Genomic DNA, 20406 nt, shown 5'->3' on the forward strand with positions numbered 1-20406 from the left:
GCTAGAAACTTGGAAGAGAGAGGCATAAGGCCAGGCTCAGAGCATGTGACTGGGGGGCCGGAAGCCAAGGCAGTAGTGAGGCCTGGGAAAGGGGGTGGAGGAGGTGAACTGGGAGAAGCAGAGAGTGCAGCAACAGCTGAAGCCAAGGCAAGGATGAAGCCTGTAGGGAGAGCACAAAAATATTAATGGGATTTGCTCCTGGCCCACACAGATCACTAAGAGCTTTGAGAAGGAGCTAGACATGAGGTCTGAATTCACAGCTTCATCTCCCCTACCAGAAAGAGCACTCCTTGTGGGCAGGGACTGGCTCTACCAGGCTCCCTGCTGGAGCCACAGCACCTAGCCAAGTACCCATCTTATAGTAGGTGCTCAATAAATCTCAAATGGATTGCAGAAGTGTAGCTGCTGGAAGGAGGCAATTGGGGAGGAGGGGCTCCTTCTCTGGGTGAGCTTGGCTGACCTCAGGCTATAGGATAGTCAGGACCTATACCCTTCCCCCATAACCAGGAATTACCATGACAATGACCCTCCTTCCCCACAAGCCCTGTGGTTTCCTCTAGAGCTTCTTTCGCTTTCTTCTTCTGCTTTCCCCACTGCCCCCCGCCCTTGCCACTCTTCTCTCCCCTACTCCCACATCCTCAACTTTTTTGTCATATCGACAGGTCACCAGTGAAGAGGTCCAGGAACAAGGTAGGCAAGGCACCGTCAGAGGGAAGGTAGGACACGGAGGCAGGGCTCGAGGGGAGTAACAGAGAGCGAAGGGAAGAGTACAGGGTGCAGCAGCAGAGGCTGAAGGCAGTGCAAAGGCATGTTGCAGAGGGAAGCTGTGTGGGAGCAAGGACAGATATTCGGAAAGAAGGAACAATACGGGGAGGCGGCGATGAGTGGAGGTCATGGAGTGAATCATGGGAACAGAGAGGGTAGGGGGAGTGAGCCATAAGATGATAGTAGGGTGAGTGGGGATAGAAGGTGGGAGGGCTCCCTGGGTGAAGGGCTGGTGTAAAACAGAAACACTATAGCTTAGATGCAGGCTGTGGTTCTTCTCTTCTGGGGCCAGGAAACCTCATGAGAACTAAATGAAACTTCAGGCCGGGAGTGGTGGCTCATGCCTGCAATCCCAGCACTTTGGGAGCCAAGGTGGGTGAATCACTTGAGGTCAGGAGTTCGAGACCAGCCTGGCCAACATGGTGAAATGCCATCCCTACTAAAAATTCAAAATTAGCCAGGCATGGTGGCAGGCTCCTGTAATCCTCGCTACTTGGGAGGCTGAGGCAGGAGAATCACTTGAACCCGGGAGGCGGAGGTTGCAGTGAGCCAAGATTGCACAAGAGTGAAACTCCATCTCAAGAAAAAATAAATAAATAAATAAAACTTCAATGGACTACTTCCCCAGAGAAGAGCAGATATGCACATATGCATAACTGGAGGTGGGGACAGGCTTAAAAACCTCCAAAGTCCATAAACGTGTTCCCAGAGATCTACAGGATATAACACAAAAACCCACACCAGGCTGAGCGAGTTGGCTCACGCCTGTAATCCCAGCACTTTGGGAGGCCAAGGCAGGCAGATCACCTGAGGTCAGGAGTTTGAGACCAGCATGGCCAACATGGAGAAACCCTGTCTCTACTAAAAATACAAAACTTAGCTGGGTGTGGCAGTGCACCCCTGTAACCCCAGCTACTCGGGAGGCTGAGGCAAGAGAATTGCTTGAAACCAGGAGGCGGAGGTTGCAGTGAGCCAAGATTGCACAACTGCACTCCAGCCCGGTAACAGAGCAAGACTCTGAACCCACATGTGGGTGGCTGTGGGAAACCTGGTCACTCAAGGTGAGTCCCCATGGCTCCCCTTACCCCATCCTGTCCCCATTGCAATCCAGGCACATTTCACCCTGTTTTCTTTGTTCCACCAAGAAAGCTGAAAAGTCCAATCGATTACAAGCTTTCCCTCCTCACTCAGCTCCCTCCCCAGGCCAGCTGGTCATTTCCCTACCACCTCCTAAAGGGAGCCACATCGCATGAGTTTCCATCACTTTATTTTGCAAAAATAGAAAACTCAGCAATATGCGATACAGCGGGGTAGAGGGGAGATGTAAACAGAGGGGAGGGGACAGCACCCTGACCCCCCAAGAGAACACGGGGAGCCAGTGGGACTCTTATTTGGCAGCTAAATACAAACTGGGGATTGGAGGAAGAAGGGAGGGGTCACAGGGGCCCTGGGCTCCCCCCACCCAAGACCCCTGGAGGAAGGGGTCAATTCCAGGGTGTAAACAAAAGCTAATAAATAAATAGAGGCTTCCTCTGGGTCAGGGTGGGATCAGCTAAGCAGCATCCCCCCTCCCTGGGCCAAGCTGCTCTGGGGGGTAAAGGGTGGAAGGCACTAGGGAAAGAGGGATCCCCTGGCCCCTCTGTAGTGTAGAAGGATCCCTGCCCCATGGCTGAGATGGGGGGCAGGAGGAGCCCAAGGCACATGACAGGGCTGGGGGAGGGACCTGTAACGGAGGGCACTGGGTGAACTCTGCACCTGAGCCAAGAGGTACAGAATGGACCTGCATCTATCCGTCCCTTTCACCCTCTGTCCCTGCCCCAGAAATGCAGGGCCCAGCTAGCCCTCACCCTGACCTGGAACAAGGACAGGGCACAGAGGCTGGCGTACCCTGCAGGTGCATCGCACAGCATTAGGCATCAAGGGTAGGGGCAAGAAGATGGGCTCAGCCCTCCTCATTCGCCCCTCTTTTGGTCTCTAGTGTTCCTATTTGCTCCCAGAGAGCCAAGCACCTGGCAGAGGAAGGAGCTGTGGAATGGCAGGGTCTTCCTCTTGCCCTGGGGAGCCTAGGACTCTGGCACCTGAGGGGCAGTGCTGAGATTTTAGAGTCCAAACCCAGACTCACCCCTCTGCCTTCTCTCCTGGTGGGAGCAGGGCAGGCCCCCGGGACTGGCAAGGGAGCCGGTTAGATCGGGAAGGGGATGAACACAGAGGCACCCCTGGAAACTTTGGCAAAAACAAGGAGCTCATTGGAAGGGGTGGGGAGAGGGCAGAGCAGGTCCTCCCCCAGTCACTGGTGGTCTGGGAGATGGTCAGTCTGCTGCCTGGAGCCCCAACCCCCTCAGTGGGGAGGTCAGGGGCCCTGGTCAGGCTGGGGACTTCAGGCCCCCTTTGCCCTGGCCCCCGGGAACCTCGTCCTCGCTAGAGGCATTGGGGTGGGGACCAGGCTGCGAGGAGTCATCCTCAAACATTTCAGGGTTCTCCAGCATCTCTCGGATCAGAGGAGGCATCGGGCCTGGAATTTCCATCTTCAGGGTAATGGCCCTTTCGGCTCCTACAATGGAGAGGCAAAGAGGCTCAGGAGGACAGAGGCACGTGGCCCTTAAGGCCATCTCCTTAACCTTTTTCAACGGCTCCTGCCTCCCCTACGGGGTTCCCAGCACAGGCCCACCACCTCTCTGTCCCCAGCTCATCCTCTTCCCACTAGGCTTCCTGGGTGCCACTCCTTTGTCTGGAACCTCTACCTGGTCTTCTCTACCAGGCCTGCTGCCCATTTGTCCCATTCTTTCAGGCTGTCTCTTCAGAGAGCACATTGCACACAACCTCCAACCCCATTCCCCAACCACCCCATTCTCCAATGTCCAGGGCTTGCCAGTTGTTCCCAGCCCCTGTGCCCACCACCATGTCCAGCTAATTTTTCGTATCTTTAGTAGAGACGGGGTTTCACCATGTTGGCCAGGCTGGTCTCGAACTCCTGACCTCATGATCCACCTGCCTCAGCCTCCCAAAGTGCTGGGATTACAGGCATGAGCCACTGCCCCCAGCCCTTGGCCTGTTCTTAACAACATTTATTACAGGCCAGGCACAGTGGCTCACATGTGTAATCCCAGCACTTTTGGGAGGCTGAAGTGGGTGGATCACGAGGTCAGGAGTTCAAGACCAGCCTGACCAAAATGGTGAAACCCCTGTCTCTACTAAAAATACAAAAATTAGCCGGGTGTGGTGTGAGTGCCCATAATCCCAACTACTTGGGAGGCTGAGGCAGGAGAATCGCTTGAACCCAGGAGGCAAAGGTTGCTGTGAGCGGAGATCACGCCACTACATTCCAGCCTGAGCGACAGAGAGCGAGACTCCGTCTCAAAAAAAAAAAAACATTTACTACAACAGCTAATATTTATCAAACGCTATGTTTCAGACATCCTTCTAAACCTGGACTGTCCAGTAGAACTTTGCAATGATGGGAATACAGTAGTCATTAGCCACATGTGGCTATTAAGCATCTGAAATGTGACTGCTGCAACTGCAGAATGGAATTTTTAATTCAGATTCAACACAATTCTAAGTACACTGTATGTGTTGTAATTCTAAGTACGCTGTGTGTGTTGTGGGGGTTTTTTGGTTTGTTTTTTGGAATTTTTTTTTTTAGAGGCAGGGTCTTGCTGGGTCACCCAGGCTGGAAGTGCAGTGGCTATTCACAGATACAATCATAGCTCACTGCAGCCTCCAACTTCTGGCCTCAAGTGATCCTTCTGCCTCAGCCTTCTGAGTAGCTGAAACTATAGATGTGCACCATGGCACCTGGCTTTACATTGTGTATTAACAAATTTAGTCCTTAAGACATCCTTATGAGGTACCTGAAAAATATGCAGAAAGTTCTATTGGACAGTACAGGTTTAGAAGCAATTTGTGCAGCCAGGTGCGGTGGCTCACACCTGTAATCCCAGCACTTTGGGAGCCCAAGGCAGGTGAATCACAAGGTCAGGAGTTCGAGACCAGCCTGGCCAACATGGTGAAACCCCGTCTCCACTAAAAAAAAAAATACAAAAATTAGCTAGGCCTGGTGGTGCATGCCTGTAATCCCAGCTGCTCAGGAGGCTGAGGCAGGAGAATTTTGAACACAGGAGGCGGAAGTTGCAGTGAGCCGAGATTGAGCCACTGCACTCCAACTCTGGGCAACAGAGTGAGACTCTGTCTCAAAACAAAAAAAAAAAAAGAAGAAGAAGAAGGAATTTGCCCAAAGTCTCCCACTACTATGTGGCAGAGCTAGGATTCCAGGGTGGGTTGCCTGGTTCTCTATCACTCTGTTCTTGTCTCTGCCTGTCCACCTGTCTGACCTGGGAGACCAACAGCCCTGGGAAGACAGAGCGGGGACGCTCACTCATGACTCATGACTAACCCTTAGTGCTGATGCCCCGGAGGTCGGTGATTTTCATGAGCATCCTTGGGAACATGTAGGGCTGGCTGGGCCGCCGGCGCCGGGCGTACAGCCTCAGGGCTTCCAGCAGTGGCTCTTGCAGCTTGTCCACTTTTTCCGGCTCCTCCAGGTCCATGCGGTCTATGGGAACAAGTATAGTGGAGTGAGAGGGGAAGGAAGAGTTAGGGAAGACACAGTAACAGATGGCTGATCCCCAGCTGGCCTTTTGGGAAGCCTGTACAGGGTCTGAGAAGTCTGTGGACGGGGCCGGGTGCAAGAATCACCAGAGGAAGAGACCACTGGGTCCTCCACGCCCCCTCCCAGTCGGAGATCCCACATGGAGAGTGGTGGGAAAGGAGACCGAGCACTGAGCAGACGCCAGGGGGCGCCCCCGCACCTCCACAGATGAGGCAGATGGCGCTGAGCAGCCCTGTCTCGGTGTCATCCATCTCCAGGGGCAGGAGCTGCCCAGCAAAGGCAAAGACAAGGTCTGTGAGGGGCCCGAAGCCGGCATTGTGCATCTGGGTCCGGTTCAGGGTCAGCCCATCGGAGAAGGTCATGGTGTCCTGCTCCGGGGTGTACCTTGTGCAGATCCGCAGCATCTGGAGGTGGGGGGTGGGGGAGGGTTAGTGCTCTTTCTAGGGGTGGGGAAAAGAAGGAATGAGTGGAAAGTGAGGAGGTTAGATCCCCAAAGAGTGCAACCTGAAGCAGGCATGGAGAAGGCAGAGGTGGAGGATCTGAGCCTTGGGAGGGGTGGTCCTGGGAAGTCAGGTGGAGACAGGGCATCCAAAAGTGTAGGATCATTGATCATAGGCAGGGGCTAAGACAAAAAGAGAGCTGAGGAGTCCCACATATGTGGCAGGGGGTTCAAGGTAAGGAAATCTTTGCATGGATCAAGGAACTGTTGAAGGTCCCATATGAGGGTTGGGCTGTGGCAGGACCCACAGGGCCTAACTTACCAGGATATCTAGGCAGGCAGCCTTGAGCAGAGTGATCTGGTCAGCAATGCTGAGCCCTGTAAAGCCAGGCAACCTCTTGGCAAACTCCACGATCTTGATGATGCACTTGGTGGCCAGCTCACTGAACTTGTCCCACAGCCCTAGATCTAGCTGCACTCGGTGGTCTGCACTGGAGTTCTGTAGTGGGGAGGAGTAGGAGGTTAGAAAGCAAGCTAAGGCCCACCTCTAGGGGCTGTCTTCTCCCTACCAATATCCCAAGCCCTCCTCTGCATTCTAATGCCCTCCTTGTCGTCAGCAACAGACGATAGCCTCCAATACAACCCAGCCCCATTCCCTGGAGTGAAGAGTGCGCTGCGCTCACTGGGCTCTGCCCATTCCTCACCGTGGTGTACTTGCCCAGCTGGCAGAGTGAAGGGAAGGTCTCCTGATGGGCTTTGCTGACCTTGGTGATGAGCTCTTCTAACTGGGGGCTCAGCTCATAGCTGTCAGGTGACCCTTCCTCCTTCACCTCTTTCTTCTTCTTGTTCCGGTCATTTCGCACAGCTTGAGGGTGGAGGTGCAAGGAGAGGGTCAGGACCCTCAGAGCCTCCCTTTGGGTGTCTTCTTTCAACCTAATTTAATGTGCTCAGTCCTTATCATGGATATCTATCCCCTGGCACTGTAATTAGTGCCTCAGTTTCCCTATCTCCTATATTAGCTCCTGTTCCCAGGCTGGTTCTCCCCAGCCCCACCCAGAGCCTGCAGCCCCTGCTCCCTCCCCAGGCCATGGCTCCATCCTGCCCTTCCTGTCACCCTGCAGGAGCTGGGGGAGGGGGGGGCAGGATATGCAGGCGGCAGGATATCCACTTATAGCCTTGGCAGCACAATGTGGGGGGGTGGAGAGGAGGAGCCACTCCGTATCCATCTTTGGCTCCGTCCTGGGAACAGGGGAGGGGAAGGGTCTGGCAAGCCCACCCAATTCATTTTCCCCATGAAACAGGGAAATAAGACCCTTCTTATTCACCCATTCAGAGGAAGGGTCAAGCTTCCTGAGCGGGGAGAATGGGAAATGGTGGGGCCTCCTGGGTGAATGGAGCTAATCAAATAAGACTGGCCTGGGAGAAGGCAGCACCCAGGGCAGGCCAAGTCTCAGAGGTCAGGGAAGTAGGAGTGGCCAGAGGAAAGAGGGCCACAGCCATAGGGTAGGACCAGAGTGCTCCTGCCCAGGCCAAGGCTGGGAGCCTACCTTCCTTGGACATGCCCACTTCGAAGCACTTCTGTAGCCGGCAGTACTGGCAGCGATTCCTGGTTACCTTGTTGATGATACAGTTTTTGTCGCGATGACATGTGTACACCATGTTCTTCTGGATGCTTCGACGAAAGAAGCCCTGGAATTGAGGGAAACGGAGAGGGCCTCTGAAGCACGATGCCGGGAGCACCAGCCTTTCACTGGCCTTGCAGGTTGCCCCAGGCCTCACCTAATCTATTAACCGTCTATGCACAAAGCAGTGCTGCTCACACATAGCCTCTGTGTGCCTGGTCTCTTACTCCAGTAACTCTAGATCCCCGCCTGCCCACCCCCGCACCACGTACACACCTTGCAGCCTTCACAAGAGCTGACTCCATAGTGGTAGCCAGAGGACTTGTCATTGCACACGAAGCATGGCTTGTAGACCCGAGGAGGCGGAGGGGGTGAGGGCGAGCTGGGCACCATCTCCTCTGAGCTGGTGCTCTGTGTCTCCACCGCTGGGAGGGAAGCAGTGATGTGAGGGTCAGGAGAGAAGGACCCCACAGACCTCCAGGCTTCCTCATCACACACACCCCATGTGTATTTGTTCCTTGGTCCACGGGTGACAGCTGTCACTACCACAGCGCACTAGTCCCAGCAGTAAGCACTTCCAGAGTCCTCTAAACCGCCACTATTACCAAAGCTTGTTGTGATCCTGGTCCACCCTCCACAGTCTAGCCAACTTGTTCACAAGAATGCCAGCCGTTGGCCGGGCATGGTGGCTCACGCCTGTAATCCCAGCACTTTGGGAGGCCGAGGCAGGCAGATCACAAGGTCAGGAGATCGAGATCATCCTGGCCAACATGGTGAAACCCCATCTCTGCTAAAAATATAAAAATTAGCTGGGTGTGGTGGTGCCCACCTGTAGTCCCAGCTACTTGGGAGGCTGAGGCAGGAGAATCACTTGAGCCCGGGAGGCAGAGGTTGCAGTGAGCCAAGATCGTGCCATTGTACTGCAGCCTGGACAGAGCAAGACTCAGTCTCAAAAAAAAAAAAAAAAAAAAGCTAGCCCTCACCCTGTATAACATGTTTAATCCTCCAAATTCCAGAGCAAGGCCATTCTGGAAATCGACTTCTCTGGGCCTGTTTCCCTAACGATACAGGGGATGGATAGAAGGGTTAAAGCCCTGCAGCTTTGCTCTTTAGTCACTCTCTGTCACTTTGGTAGATCCTTGTCAGGTAGTCTACCTCCCACTGTCCTCCCTGTGGGGCAACAGCTCTGGGGGTGGGTAGGCAATTACAGCCTCTGTAGCTGGCACTGGCCAAATGACCTGCTGGGATGCTTAGCAGGTAGACCAGGACCTCATTTCCTCTCCAGCAGTACAGGGGAGATAACTCATCAGGCTCTTCTGTCTCACACCATCCCCGAATAACCACCAGAGACAGCAGAGCAGACGGGGCACAGCTCTCAGGGGAGTGAGTTAGAGGATGCCCCACAGCCTTGGTTCACGCCTGAAGAAACGGAGGCCACAGGAGGGGAAGTGACCAGCTTAGTGCCACACCACCAGCGGATCTAACTGGCTGTGAGTCAGAGAAGCTGGGGAAGGGGAGACTGAGGTTTGCTCAGTTTCTCAGGTCTGAAAGCCATTGGAGGTGTAGCAAACTGGAGAAGTCAGGTGACAGTAGGTAAACAGGACTGATGGGGGTGGGGACCTATTTCTGGACCCTCTCTAAGCTTCTGTCTTCACTCTGAAAATACCCAATTGCAGCTCAAAAGGGGTCTCAGCCCCACAGTATGAGGAGAACATGCTCTGCTCTGTTCAAAAGGCTGCTGGGTAAGAAACAGAGAGAGAGAAAGAGAGAGAGAGTGTGTGTGTGCGGGGGGCAGGAGGGGAGGTCTTCAGGTGGTTGGTTGGCCTTCAGAAGCTGGGGAAATTTATGAAATTATTCAACCTGTAGGACCTGCTGCCCAAACCTTGAGGGCCCAAGTTAATGCAAAAAAATTTCTAGGACCCTCCCTAAGGTATGTCCGATGAACCCATCTCATAAACACCTTCTTCCTTCTAACCCTCTGAGTCCACCTGGTCAGAAGTCTGCCCCACTGCAGCCTGAAGGGTGGAAGGAATGCCCAGGATGCAGGGGTTCCAGGCTAGCTCCACCCACCACACAGAAGGGAAGCCCTCCCCACCCCCAACACACGCACACTCAATTAGCATAAGAATCCTGCCAGAGTGAGATTCCCCAATGAAAAAGGAGAGAGGAGGGGAGGAAAGAAGGGTGCCTGGAGTCTATTCAAGACTAGGGATGGGGGCTCCAGGAGGGGCCGGTGCTGAGAGATGTGGAGAGGGCTGGAATGCCTTTCCCAACCTCTCCTCACTCCTCTGGCCCACCACTGTGTCCTCCGAGGGCACGTGTTCTGTGCCCAAGGCCTGTGCGTGGGGTGGTGCTCACTCAGGCACTGACGCCCTCCCTGCCCGCAGAGCGCTGCCTCATTTCCTCTCTTGCACAAGGGCCTGGGTGCGGTCAGACTGGCATGGGGCAGTGCCAGCAAATTATAAGACTGGGGGCCTCAGGGAGACAGGCCCGGGGGCAACTTTTCCCGTCTAAGTGACACTGTCACACCTCCACCTCCTGAACCCAGAAGTGCAGCCTACTGACTCCGAGGTCAATCTGTGGGTGGAAGGCCCAGAAAGCTAACTGGGTCTACTCCAATCAGATCCCCTCTCCAGCCCTGGGCTTAGACCCCACCATTGGGTTGCTGCTCCTGGGCTAGGCAGGGGCCCCTGCTGGGGAGGATGGGGGTGGGCTCTGGGTTTTTCTCCTTTTAAAGCCCAAATTGCTGAAATTGAGGAAATTCCTGACCAGGCTGTGCGGAGCTTCAAACAAACTCTTTATAACCGGCTGTAAACGCTCCCAGCTGCGAGGCCCAAAGCTGAGCAGCCTGGACTCACAATCTAGCACACACCTCCTTGGAGACACATACACTCTCAGAGGTTAACAACACACAGGGACCAAAGCAGGCATATTAACAATGGGCTCCTAGAACCCTCACTAGATTCAGGCACAGACACACAGCCAGAATAGAGATACACTCCAGCCACACCGTGGAGGTAGATGTACAAGTCACAAGGCTGATACACAACACCCAGCACTCCGCCACACAAGGGAACAGTTCTACCACCAGACAAACACCCCAACCTGCCAACGCAGCACCAGGACACCAAAGCCTCCAAACGGGCACACACACATCCAGCCCACCCCTCCCAGCAGCCTTCCCTCTGAAAGTGTGTATAGCAGGGGCAGGCCTGAAGCTGGCTTTGTGTACCCACCAGGATCTGCGAGGCCAAAATTATTGGCCCAAATTAAAACGCAAAAATCAAGCCCAGAGGGCTTCTTCCATAGGCCTGAAAAAAAGGGTCTCCGCCCAGACCCCCAGAACCCTTCCTGGAAGATTCTTTCCATCTCAGCACCCCCACAACATACAACATACCCCAACTCCCCATACTATTGGGCCATGAGAGGAAAGTTAAGAATTCACAGGGATTTGGTGCAAAGCACTAGTTCCATGCTTTCTCTGCCCTTTAAATGACACACTTTTAGTTCTCGCCCCACCCCACCCAAAAGTAAAGTCCGGTCTCCTGGTTTGCCACCTCCCTCTTCCAGTCTCCCAGTTGTTAAATCTGAGCAGCTCTGCTCTGGAACCAAAAAAAAAAAAAAAAAAAAAAAAAATCCGAACTTGTAAACAGCGCTGCCGGGTGCCAAGGAGCGAGGCGCGTTGGCGGGGGCTCAGTGACCTGGCGTGCGCACTCCCCCAGCGCCAGCCGCCCCGCCTGCTGCCCGCCCCTTCCCACCCTTCCCAGTGTGCCCCCAAGCCCCTCGTCCCCGGCCGTCCGCACCCGAGCTGTGAGCACATCCCAGCCCAGGGTAAATTTAGGGGGTGTTCCAGGCTTCATTCCCAGCCCCTCCCCACACCCCACCCCCGCTAGGCACTGCGGCCCAAGCTTCAAAGCCGCCTCTCATCTGGACTTCATTTTTACTGCTCTCAGTCCCCAGCTTTTTATTACCGCTCTGGAAAGGGGTTCCAGGGCCCCAGGCCTGGCATCTCCCATTTCACGGAGGGGGAAGATAGGTATTTGGGGACCCAGGAATGGTACTCGCCCTGCTGCTGTCAATTCCAGGCCACCCCCCACCACACACACAGACTTTGCTTTCAACTTTTCGGTTCCTGCTGAAGTTGTGTGTGTTGGACCCACAGGAAAAAGTCATCACTCTGCATATAACCGCATACACATTTCCAGACATTTCTTTTTTATATGGTGGGGTGGCGGGCAGAGCTCAGCCTTTTCCACCCGGCGTGAGAACACACAGGATGCACTCTCGAACACAGCACTTTCCAAAACCGCCCCCGCAGCCACGCAGGGGCACACGCCCTCCCGGCCTCACGCCACAAACATCCCCTCACAGGCCATGTGGACCTGCCAGCTGTCGCCGGCGACACTGGTGGAGACCCTTGCTCCCACACCCACACCACCTATGCAAGGCGCTGCACACTCCAGGGATTCACGCGCTCTGCAAACAATCTTTTTTACACTGCCAGCTTCCCACATGAGCTTTACAAACGCCACCCACGGTCGTGAGTGCCATATCCTTCCAGGGCCACAGACCTCAGGGCACACACTACCCACACACCTCGGTCTCTCCCTATCCTCAGGAACTCTGGAGTGGCATCAACCACAGGTTCGAGCTGAACACCCACCATAAAAACCACACACACTCCAAACACTACTGCACACACGCAAAGAAGACGATGAGGCCCCTACGTTTAAAGGGCCAGTACCTTACATAGAAAGGGCCAGAAGCTCCCCCTTGCACCCCAGTTCCACCCTTTACACACGGAAAGAGTAAGTCCCAGCCTCTCCTGCACCCTATACCCCAGCCCCGGACTCGGGTACCTACATTGCAGGCTGGCGGGTTGCGGCCAGGCAAAAGACTCAAGTCCGGCGAAACAGGAGCCGCCAGTGGCTCTGCGCAGCAAGCCGACCCCGGGCCCGGCAGCCCCGTACAGCCGTCGCGGACCCGGGGCAAACGTTTCCATACAGTCGTACATCGCGACCAGGCTTGGAGGGAAGCTGGGTGCTAGGAACACCAAGGACCCGCAGCCGATTCCCCCTCCTCCCCCGGCGGCGCCCCGCTCCAGCAGGGGGGGAGGGGGAGGGCTAGCATCGGGCGCTGGGCTGCCTGCGGGGTAAGGGGTGGGCGGGGAAGAGGGGGGATCCCCAGCAGGGGAAAGGGACTGGGCGGGGCGCGAAGCTGGGGCTGCCGCTTCAGCCTCCGTCCAGCTCTATCTGGGTCCCTAGGCAGCTAGCTCTGGGGAGACCTTTTTTAAAAGCGAAGCCCGGAGGGGTGAGGGGTGGGGCTTGGAGAGCGAAGGGGGCCGGGCACTGAGATGAGCAGAGCTAAGAGTGGAGCGCACACACACACAAACGTACACTCGCTCCGCGGCGCGCGCTCTTGCTTAAACTCATATATGTGCATGCATTTATCTTCTCAGGCACCGAGAATTTGCAAATATGCAAGAGGGCGTGTACTTGTGAGCACGCACATAAACTCATAGGTGCACACGTTTGTACAAACACACCTTGCTCGGGAGAATGCTTGCAAGCATACTCACCACAGCTCAGAGGCTTTGCAAGCATTTGCATTGAGGCGCGTGCCCAGGTCGGGGTTGGGGGAAGGAGTGGAGGAACCAAACATAAGCATTTCCTTTCAGTTTTCCCCCTCCCAAAACTATCCCTTTTTCACACTAGTCAATACAGAGGTGTTAAGTATGACTGGGGAGAGGGGAACGTGGAGGTCCCCCGCGCGCGTCAGCTCTCCCGAGGCCCGGGACCTGCATTACCTCCACCCCTCTCATTCCCAGGCCTGGTTCCGCCCTCTCCCTCCGCGCGCGCGCTTCAGGGCCGAACAGCGCATTCCTGCGGCTCGGCGCGCGCGCTGCCTCCTCCTCGCTTCCCGTCTCCCCACCCCCGGTCCGAGGGCCGGAGCGCGCTCCCGCCGTGAACTCTCCGGGAACCCCCCTCGGGGCGGGTGGCCGAGCGCGCTCACCTCCTCCTGACCCGGCCCCGCCCCACCCACCCCGCCCAGGCCGTCTCCAGTGCTGCCGCGGAGTCCCCCGCCCGCCTCCAGCGCCGCTAGAGTCTATCCCTCCTAGCCCGAGCGGTCCGCCCTCCGCCGCGGCCCGGGCCGCCTTCCTCCGAGTCCCTGAAGCCCCATTCCGCAACTAACGCTCCCTAAGCGCCTCGACCGTCTCTCTCGATGCTCCTTCCTCGAACCTAACTTCACTTTTAGAGCACAAAACTACCCCCTAAGCTGTGCTTGCCGTGCCAACTGCGCCTCGATGAATCTGCCCCTTAGTGCCAATTCCCCTCCTCCAGTTTCTCAATGCCAAGGGATCCCTCGGTAATAGCTGCCCTTCTGGTCACTGACTGTTCTCAGGGTCTTTAAATACCCCCCAGCCTCGGCATAACCGCCCTCCCTTCGGTGCCACGCTAGTGCCCCTCAGATCTCCTAGGGCCGCCACACTGTTCTTTGGGTTGCCCCTTCCGGCACTGAGCGCCCTCGCCCGGTGGAGAAGGGGGTGAGGTGGGCGGGGGTTTGGCCACGTCAGAAGTTTGCCCTGGCCCGGCCGAGCCGAATGGGGGACCCTGGCCCCGGACAGCGCCAGCGGCGGCGACTCCCGGAAACCGCCCCCTCCCCCGCGCCCCGCCCTCAGCCGCCGGGCCGCCCGGCTTGCCTGCCCAGCCGGCTCTGTCAGCGCGGCTCACACGGGCAGCGCCGAGGAGCGGGAGCGGCGCCCGGCCCGGCCCTTCCCCCGCCAGGCGGCTGTGGCTGGGCCAGGGCGGGGCGCGCTTTTCTAAGAATCTGTTGTACCGGGTGGGGGGCGCACTGGGTGCTGCAGGAGTGGGGCGCCTGTTGGAAGAATAAAAGGCTGGAAGGGGTGCCAGAGTAGGCGAGGGATGGCGGGCGCGGGGGGAGGGGCGGAGGGCTACCCGGGCTGGGAATAGGCTTGATTTGTGGATGGGGGGAACCTCAAGGTGGCAAGGTTGACTGGAGGGCTTGATGCAGGGATGGGGAGGGAATGCATTGCTCTTTCCAGCCCAGTGTAAGCTCCCCCGTCCTCCCCAACCCCAAATACCCATTTCTGAATCCAGCCAGCACCCACAACCAAAAAAAAAGAAAGAAAAAAGGGGGGATAACTTTCTGAATCAGAATCTGGCCAGGGGCAAACAAACAAAAATCAATTAAGTGCAAAATACGGAGTACCCCCAAAACAAGAGGGAAAGAGCCTTGATTAGTCAACTTCGAGCTGTCAGTACCCCCCCTTCCCCTCAGAAATCTGAAAGGTCCCAATTAAGTCAGGCCTGCCTGGTTGGTAATTAGAACCAGAAGTGGCCAGGCTACAGGGAGGGGGGTTGGGAGGAGGGCACAAGAGGAGTTGGGGGAGGGCTCCAGGAAGCCATGAGTCCTCAATAGCCCCCGTTTCTCTTCACCAGATGCACCCCACTCCTCATCACCCCATCTGTGTGTGCTTCCCAGACATTGCACAGAGGGGGCCCTTAGGACCAGGCATCGGGGCGTCAGGCCTGCTCTCCCCATCAACCATGACCCCCCCATTCTAGACAGACTTAGTACAGCCTTGGGGAGAAGGTAAAAGGATGGGGGATCCAGTGCCCCTCTTTTCCCCAAAGTTTCCCCAGCCCTTATTGCAGCAATTAGACCCATTAGCCTTCTAGCATTTCATGGGAACCAGATGTTCTCCGCCAGCCTGGTGGGAGTATGAAGGGGGGCTGCTGCCTGAATCACCCCTTTCCCTATGATCCCCACCACCAGGGCAGAACCCCTCCCACCTAGAACCCCACAAAGGCATACTCCTAGAGGCAAAGAGGAGTGCACCCCTCCCCAACTAACAAGGCCGTTAGCACTCAAATTCTTTCGGGGTCACCCCTCAGAGCCCCTGCCACCCTGGCAAGGATGAGTTTGGCCAGGATGAGGCAGGGCAGGAACAGCTAACTCCTTATGCACCCCTCCTTTCCCTCCCTGCCACCTTCTGGATGGGGCTTGAGGATAACTGGCTTTGAATTCCTCACACTAAATTCTCCCTTTTTTCTAAAATCCTTCCTCAAGAAGCTGAAAAGGGGGCATTTCAAAGTAAAGCAGGCCCTGCCAGAAGGGTAAGTCCTGAGGTAGGACTCCCACCTGAAGGGCCATGGGAGGGCTCTCTGGAGGAGGGGGCAGCTGAAGAGCAGAAGAATTGGGAGGTGTGAATGAGAGTGGGGCCCAAAGCAGGGACAAGAGGCGCACTGGGCAGGATGGGGGCTGGGACTGGGTAGGGGGCCAGGAGAGGGGGGTGCAGCCTGGGCCCTGGCGGCGGCGGCTTGCCCGGCTCCCCCCGCCAAAGAGGTTTCCTGTTGCAATCAAAGCCCCGTTTGTGTCGGCCTGGAGCTGGAGCCTGTGCCGGGAGGAGGAGAGACCAGGGAGGGGAGGGGAAAGGAGGCTGGGGTTTTTTCCTGGAGGAGGCCTCACTGCCGCCTGCTCACCGCCCTTACCCGCCTGCTTGTTCTCCTTGCTTCCCTCAGTGCCTGGCTTCTCTATGTCTGCACCTTTGGGCCTGGGTAGCTGTCCCTTGTCTTGTCTGTGAGTCTCTCTTTCTCAGTTTCTTTTAAGCAAGACTCTCTCTCTGTGCCAGCCTGTCCTCAGTTTCTCCCTGTGTGGTGACTTAGTGTGGTGAAGTCTGGGCTCCTTGGCCCAGGTACGGTGGCCCCATGACCAGGGCAGTGTCACCAGGTTCAGAGGACAAACTGGGCTAGGTCATCAGGACCACAGCTATCTGCTCAGGGGTGGGAGGAGGGCAGGGCTTCCCTTCTCTATCATCACACTCTGTTGCCTGTAGAAAGCAAATCTAGAACACACTAGGATTCACAAATGTAGAGATGCACAGGGACACAGAACGCCAGGGGTTTCATGCACGTGCATGAACACACACCCGCATGCGCATACACATGCACACACCCCTCTTCTTTCCATGAACACAGGCCTGTGCTTGCCTCAGCAGCACCCGCTCCCCCAAGCCTCCCCTCTGCCACCACGCTGTTCTGAGATGCCTGTCTCACCCCCTTCAGACCCTGAGAGAGCCCCAAGAAGTAGAGCAAGACTTCAATTCTCAACGAGGGTGTCCCCAAGGTGCCAGGGACCCAGCAACAAGAGCCAAGAGTGCCAGGGAGAAGTGCCAGGGAGAAGTGCCAGACCTCCTCAAGGACCACCTCTCTGTCTTAGTCTATGTGAGAGAGAAAGAGTGTGTGTGTGTGTGTGTGTGTGTGTGTGTGTGTGTGTTCCATAGAATAAGAGACAGGGTGATGAGATGCACAAACTCAAGGTGACTATGCCTTTGGCATCAGATTTAGGCCTCTAAACCCTCTCCACTAGATGCTCCCAGCCAAAAAAGGACAGCAGGTCAAGGAAATGAGAGAAGACACTCTCTCACCCTTCTGCTACTCTCCCACTGTGGAAGGTTTCCCGGACTCCTGGATCCCTTCCTCTCCCCTCAGTCCCACTCTCTGCTACCACTAGGTGCTGCATGCCCCACCCCCATTTAAGCCTTGTAGGGACCCACCCCCAAGCCTTCCCCTCCTGCCTCCTCCTTCCACCTCCCTGCCCAGGCCTGTCCTTCCATGCTAGCCACACCTTCCACAGCTACCTGCCCTGGCTCTAGCTCCTCCCTTGGATTTCTCCTTTCAGCCCCCCTCCATCAGCACGGCCTTGGAAGATGGAGCCCAGCCTGACCACTTCCCTACCTTGACCTCACTTTGAACCCCGACCTTGATCTCAGTGTTTCCAGGGCACAGGGGTGCAAGGGGGACCACAATGGGGACTGGCTACTAGCTCTAGCATTGTCCCCACTACCATTCTCTCTCACCTCTCCCTCCCTACTCCAGCTCCTTTACTTGCCTCTCCCAGAACCTGGGAAAATCAAGTCCCAAGAGTCTGAGTTGTAGGGTTCTCTGCCAGAAGCACATTCATGTGGGGAGGGTGGTTCCTTCCCACTTCCCCAGGTCCCTAGGACAGATTCATGAGGTGAAAATGAAGTATGGGGAAGCCCAGCTGAAGTTTCCAAAAAGGGGACTTTGTGTTCTCTTGTTCACCTACATGCCACTCAAATAACCCCCGTCGGACTACAGACATGCCACCGGCAGGCCTCACCAAATGCCAGACACAGCGTCAGCAGCACAAAGAAATCCCTCCTCACTCCTCACACTGACTCTTTGTTGCACACACTGGAATTCTGTACATGAGCAGAGGCTCAGGGAGATGCTGTGCACACAACTGCACCAAGTCTGGAGGCACCACACACTCGCCCCTTCTCCAGATGAACACACTCTTTCCAGTGGAGCTGCCAGCCCCGCCTAGTCACCCCCTTCACATACAGACACACAACGCTCTGAGTGCCCCCTCCTGGAAGCACAGCCACTTCTCCTCCACCTCTGGCTCTGTGCTTGTGGAGCCATAAAGGCTGTGCCTTTATCTTTTTGTCTTTTTCTCTCCAACTCTGTCTGTCTCTCTGAAATTGCTCCTTCCCCTGCCCTTCAATCACCTTCTCTTGTCCCCAGTTCAAGCCTTCTCTTAACCAACTTGGCACTCCCACCTGTAATGGCCTGGCCAGGAGGAATAACTACCAAGCTGGAGGAGAGGGGTCCCAGAGGGAGAAGGAGAGGCCCAAGCGTTGCCTGCTGTCAGCACTCAAAAGCTTAACCCAAAGAGGGCAGGCCTGGGGGACAAGTAGGGATCTGCACAGCATGCAGGCTCTATGCCAGACTTGCAGGGAGGGGAGGAGCCCAGAACCCACATCGCTGGAGGAGAGGATGCTTCTGGAACACCCCCTCCACCTCTCTGGATTACTTGGTACAAAAGCTACCTCCTTTGCAGTCATTTTCATCCTTCCCAAAAGCAAGAAGCACAGTCTTCAGTAACAGGATGAGGCAGAAAAAAAAAAAAAAAGCAGCACAGTCTTCTGACCCCACACATCTTTAGGCACCTGGCACAGGATTTCTTTCCCCTTTTTGCAGCCTCCACATAATTCAAAGCAACTTCAAAAAAAAATTTTTTTCTTTTTTGAGATAGAGTCTTGCTCTGTCATCCAGGCTAGAGTGCAGTGGTGCAATCTGGGCTCACTGCAACCTTCACCTCCTGGGTTCAAGCAATTTCACTGCCTCAGCCTCCTGAGTAGCTGGGATTACAGGCATGCGCCACCACACGCAGCTGATTTTGTATTTTTAGTAGAGACGGGGTTTCGCCATGTTGGTCAGGCTGGTCTCAAATTCCTGACCTCAGGTGATCCTCCCACCTTGGCCTCCCAAAGTGTGGCTGGGATTACAGGTATGAGCCACCAAGCCCAGCTTTTTTCTTTTTCTTTTCTTTTCTTTTTTTTTTTTTGAGACGGAGTTTCGCTATTGTTACCCAGGCTGGAGTGCAATGGCGCGATCTCGGCTCACCACAACCTCCACCTCCTGGGTTCAGGCAATTCTCCTGCCTCAGCCTCCTGAGTAGCTGGGATTACAGGCACGCACCACCATGCCCAGCTAATTTTTTGTATTTTTAGTAGAGATGGGGTTTCACCATGTTGACCAGGATGGTCTCGATCTATTGACCTCATGATCCACCCGCCTCGGCCTCCCAAAGTGCTGGGATTACAAGCATGAGCCACCGCGCCCGGCCAGCTTTTTTCTTTTTCTTTCTTTCTTTTTTTTTTTAGTTATTATTTTTTTTTGAGACAGATTCTTACTCTATCGCCCAGGCTGAAGTGCAGTGGCAAGATCTCCGCTCACTGCAACTTCTGCTTCCTGGGTTCAAGCAATTCTCATGCCTCAGTCTCTCAAGTAGCTGGAACAAGTGTGTGTCACCATGCCCAGCTAATTTTTGCATTTTTAGTAGAGACAGGGATGTTGGCCAGGCTGGTCTCGAACTCCTGGCCTCAAGTGACCCACCTTCCTTGGCCTCCCAAAGTGCTGGGATTACAGGCATGAGTCACCGTGCCCAGCCCAATTTCACCTCTTGATCACAGAGCCAGGTGACTGGCCTCCCAGACTCCTCTGCTTCCCAGTCTGGCTCCCCCTACTCCTGGCTGCACACAGGCAGCAGCCTCACACTGCACCAGAACCAACCCCACCTGCCCACACAAAGGTGTTCCCCTCTACTAGCTGACTGACCCAGGAGGCAGTTTTAGACACCCCCGCGCCACCAGTTTTTAGGCCTGCTACCTCCCTATCCTATTTGCGCAGGAGAATTCTCATTTGCAAACACTTCCATTGAGTCCACATCCAAACTCCTTCCTCACCACCACTGCCACCCTCTGTTACTCACTACTACTCCATTAGGCCAAACCCCTGTCCCTTGCCTGCCTTCCTAACTGGAGTGCCAACTTTCTTACCATCCACCCTCCAGATACCCTCTTATTTCCATTTGCCCTCATTTCCCAAGATCCCTGAGACTCACACAGAGAGGCCATCTCCTTGGGGAGGTCAGGCTGGCCCAGGCCCCGGAAGCTAGGACTCAGCATCTCGAAAGGTGGAGACCCCCTGAGTGCCCCTGGGAAGGCGAAGGGGAAGCCTGCCCCTGGGTAGCCAGATCCAGGCCCCAGGGCACCAGCCGCAAAGAGTCGCTCCTTATTGGTGGCCATGGCAGCTGCGGTGCGGGAGTCCCCTGTGGTCTGCAGTGGGCGGGGGAGGTCTTCAACCACAGCCCCCGCCCATGCCCACTGGCCCAGCCTGGGAGGCTCCGTGCCCACCCTGTCTGGCCTGCCCACTGGGCCTCCAAGCGTCCTAGGGAGAAAGAGAGGGAAACAAGAGATGAGAGAATGACCACCCTGAGGTTCCAAGCCCTATGACCCTCTCTCAGTTGCAGTCTCTCTCTGTGCTGCTATGGGTTATCCTGCCCCAGCTCAGGGCCCCTGCAGTGTGGTAGAGAGGGCAGGTCAGGAGTTTACACAGGCTCTGAGAAAGTCTCCAGAGGAG

General features: G+C 55.7%; 1 protein-coding gene across 2 annotated transcripts; it reads right to left on the minus strand.

The window, feature by feature from the left end:
- Window positions 1-2015: 2015 nt before the first annotated feature.
- On the minus strand, window positions 2016-20156 carry RARG (retinoic acid receptor gamma). Of its 2 annotated transcripts, none has more exons than XM_012450309.3 (8): window positions 19889-20156; window positions 7712-7860; window positions 7361-7502; window positions 6518-6678; window positions 6136-6312; window positions 5574-5778; window positions 5159-5317; window positions 2016-3316 (listed from the first exon to the last, which is right to left on the minus strand). In XM_012450309.3, exons 1-8 carry the CDS (start codon window positions 20070-20072, stop codon window positions 3129-3131), a joined length of 1365 nt encoding a protein of 454 aa, XP_012305732.1. In that variant the 5' UTR covers window positions 20073-20156; the 3' UTR covers window positions 2016-3128. The 2 variants fall into 2 exon arrangements, with proteins under 2 accessions (XP_012305732.1, XP_012305733.1); XM_012450310.2 differs by lacking the exon at window positions 19889-20156 and adding an exon at window positions 12299-13228.
- Between the last annotated feature and the right edge of the window lie 250 nt (window positions 20157-20406).

This window comes from Aotus nancymaae, unplaced genomic scaffold, assembly GCF_030222135.1.
Source record: "Aotus nancymaae isolate 86718 unplaced genomic scaffold, 86718_ANA_hifiasm-v0.15.2.pri h1tg000016l, whole genome shotgun sequence".
In the NCBI taxonomy this organism is placed as follows: domain Eukaryota; kingdom Metazoa; phylum Chordata; class Mammalia; order Primates; family Aotidae; genus Aotus; species Aotus nancymaae.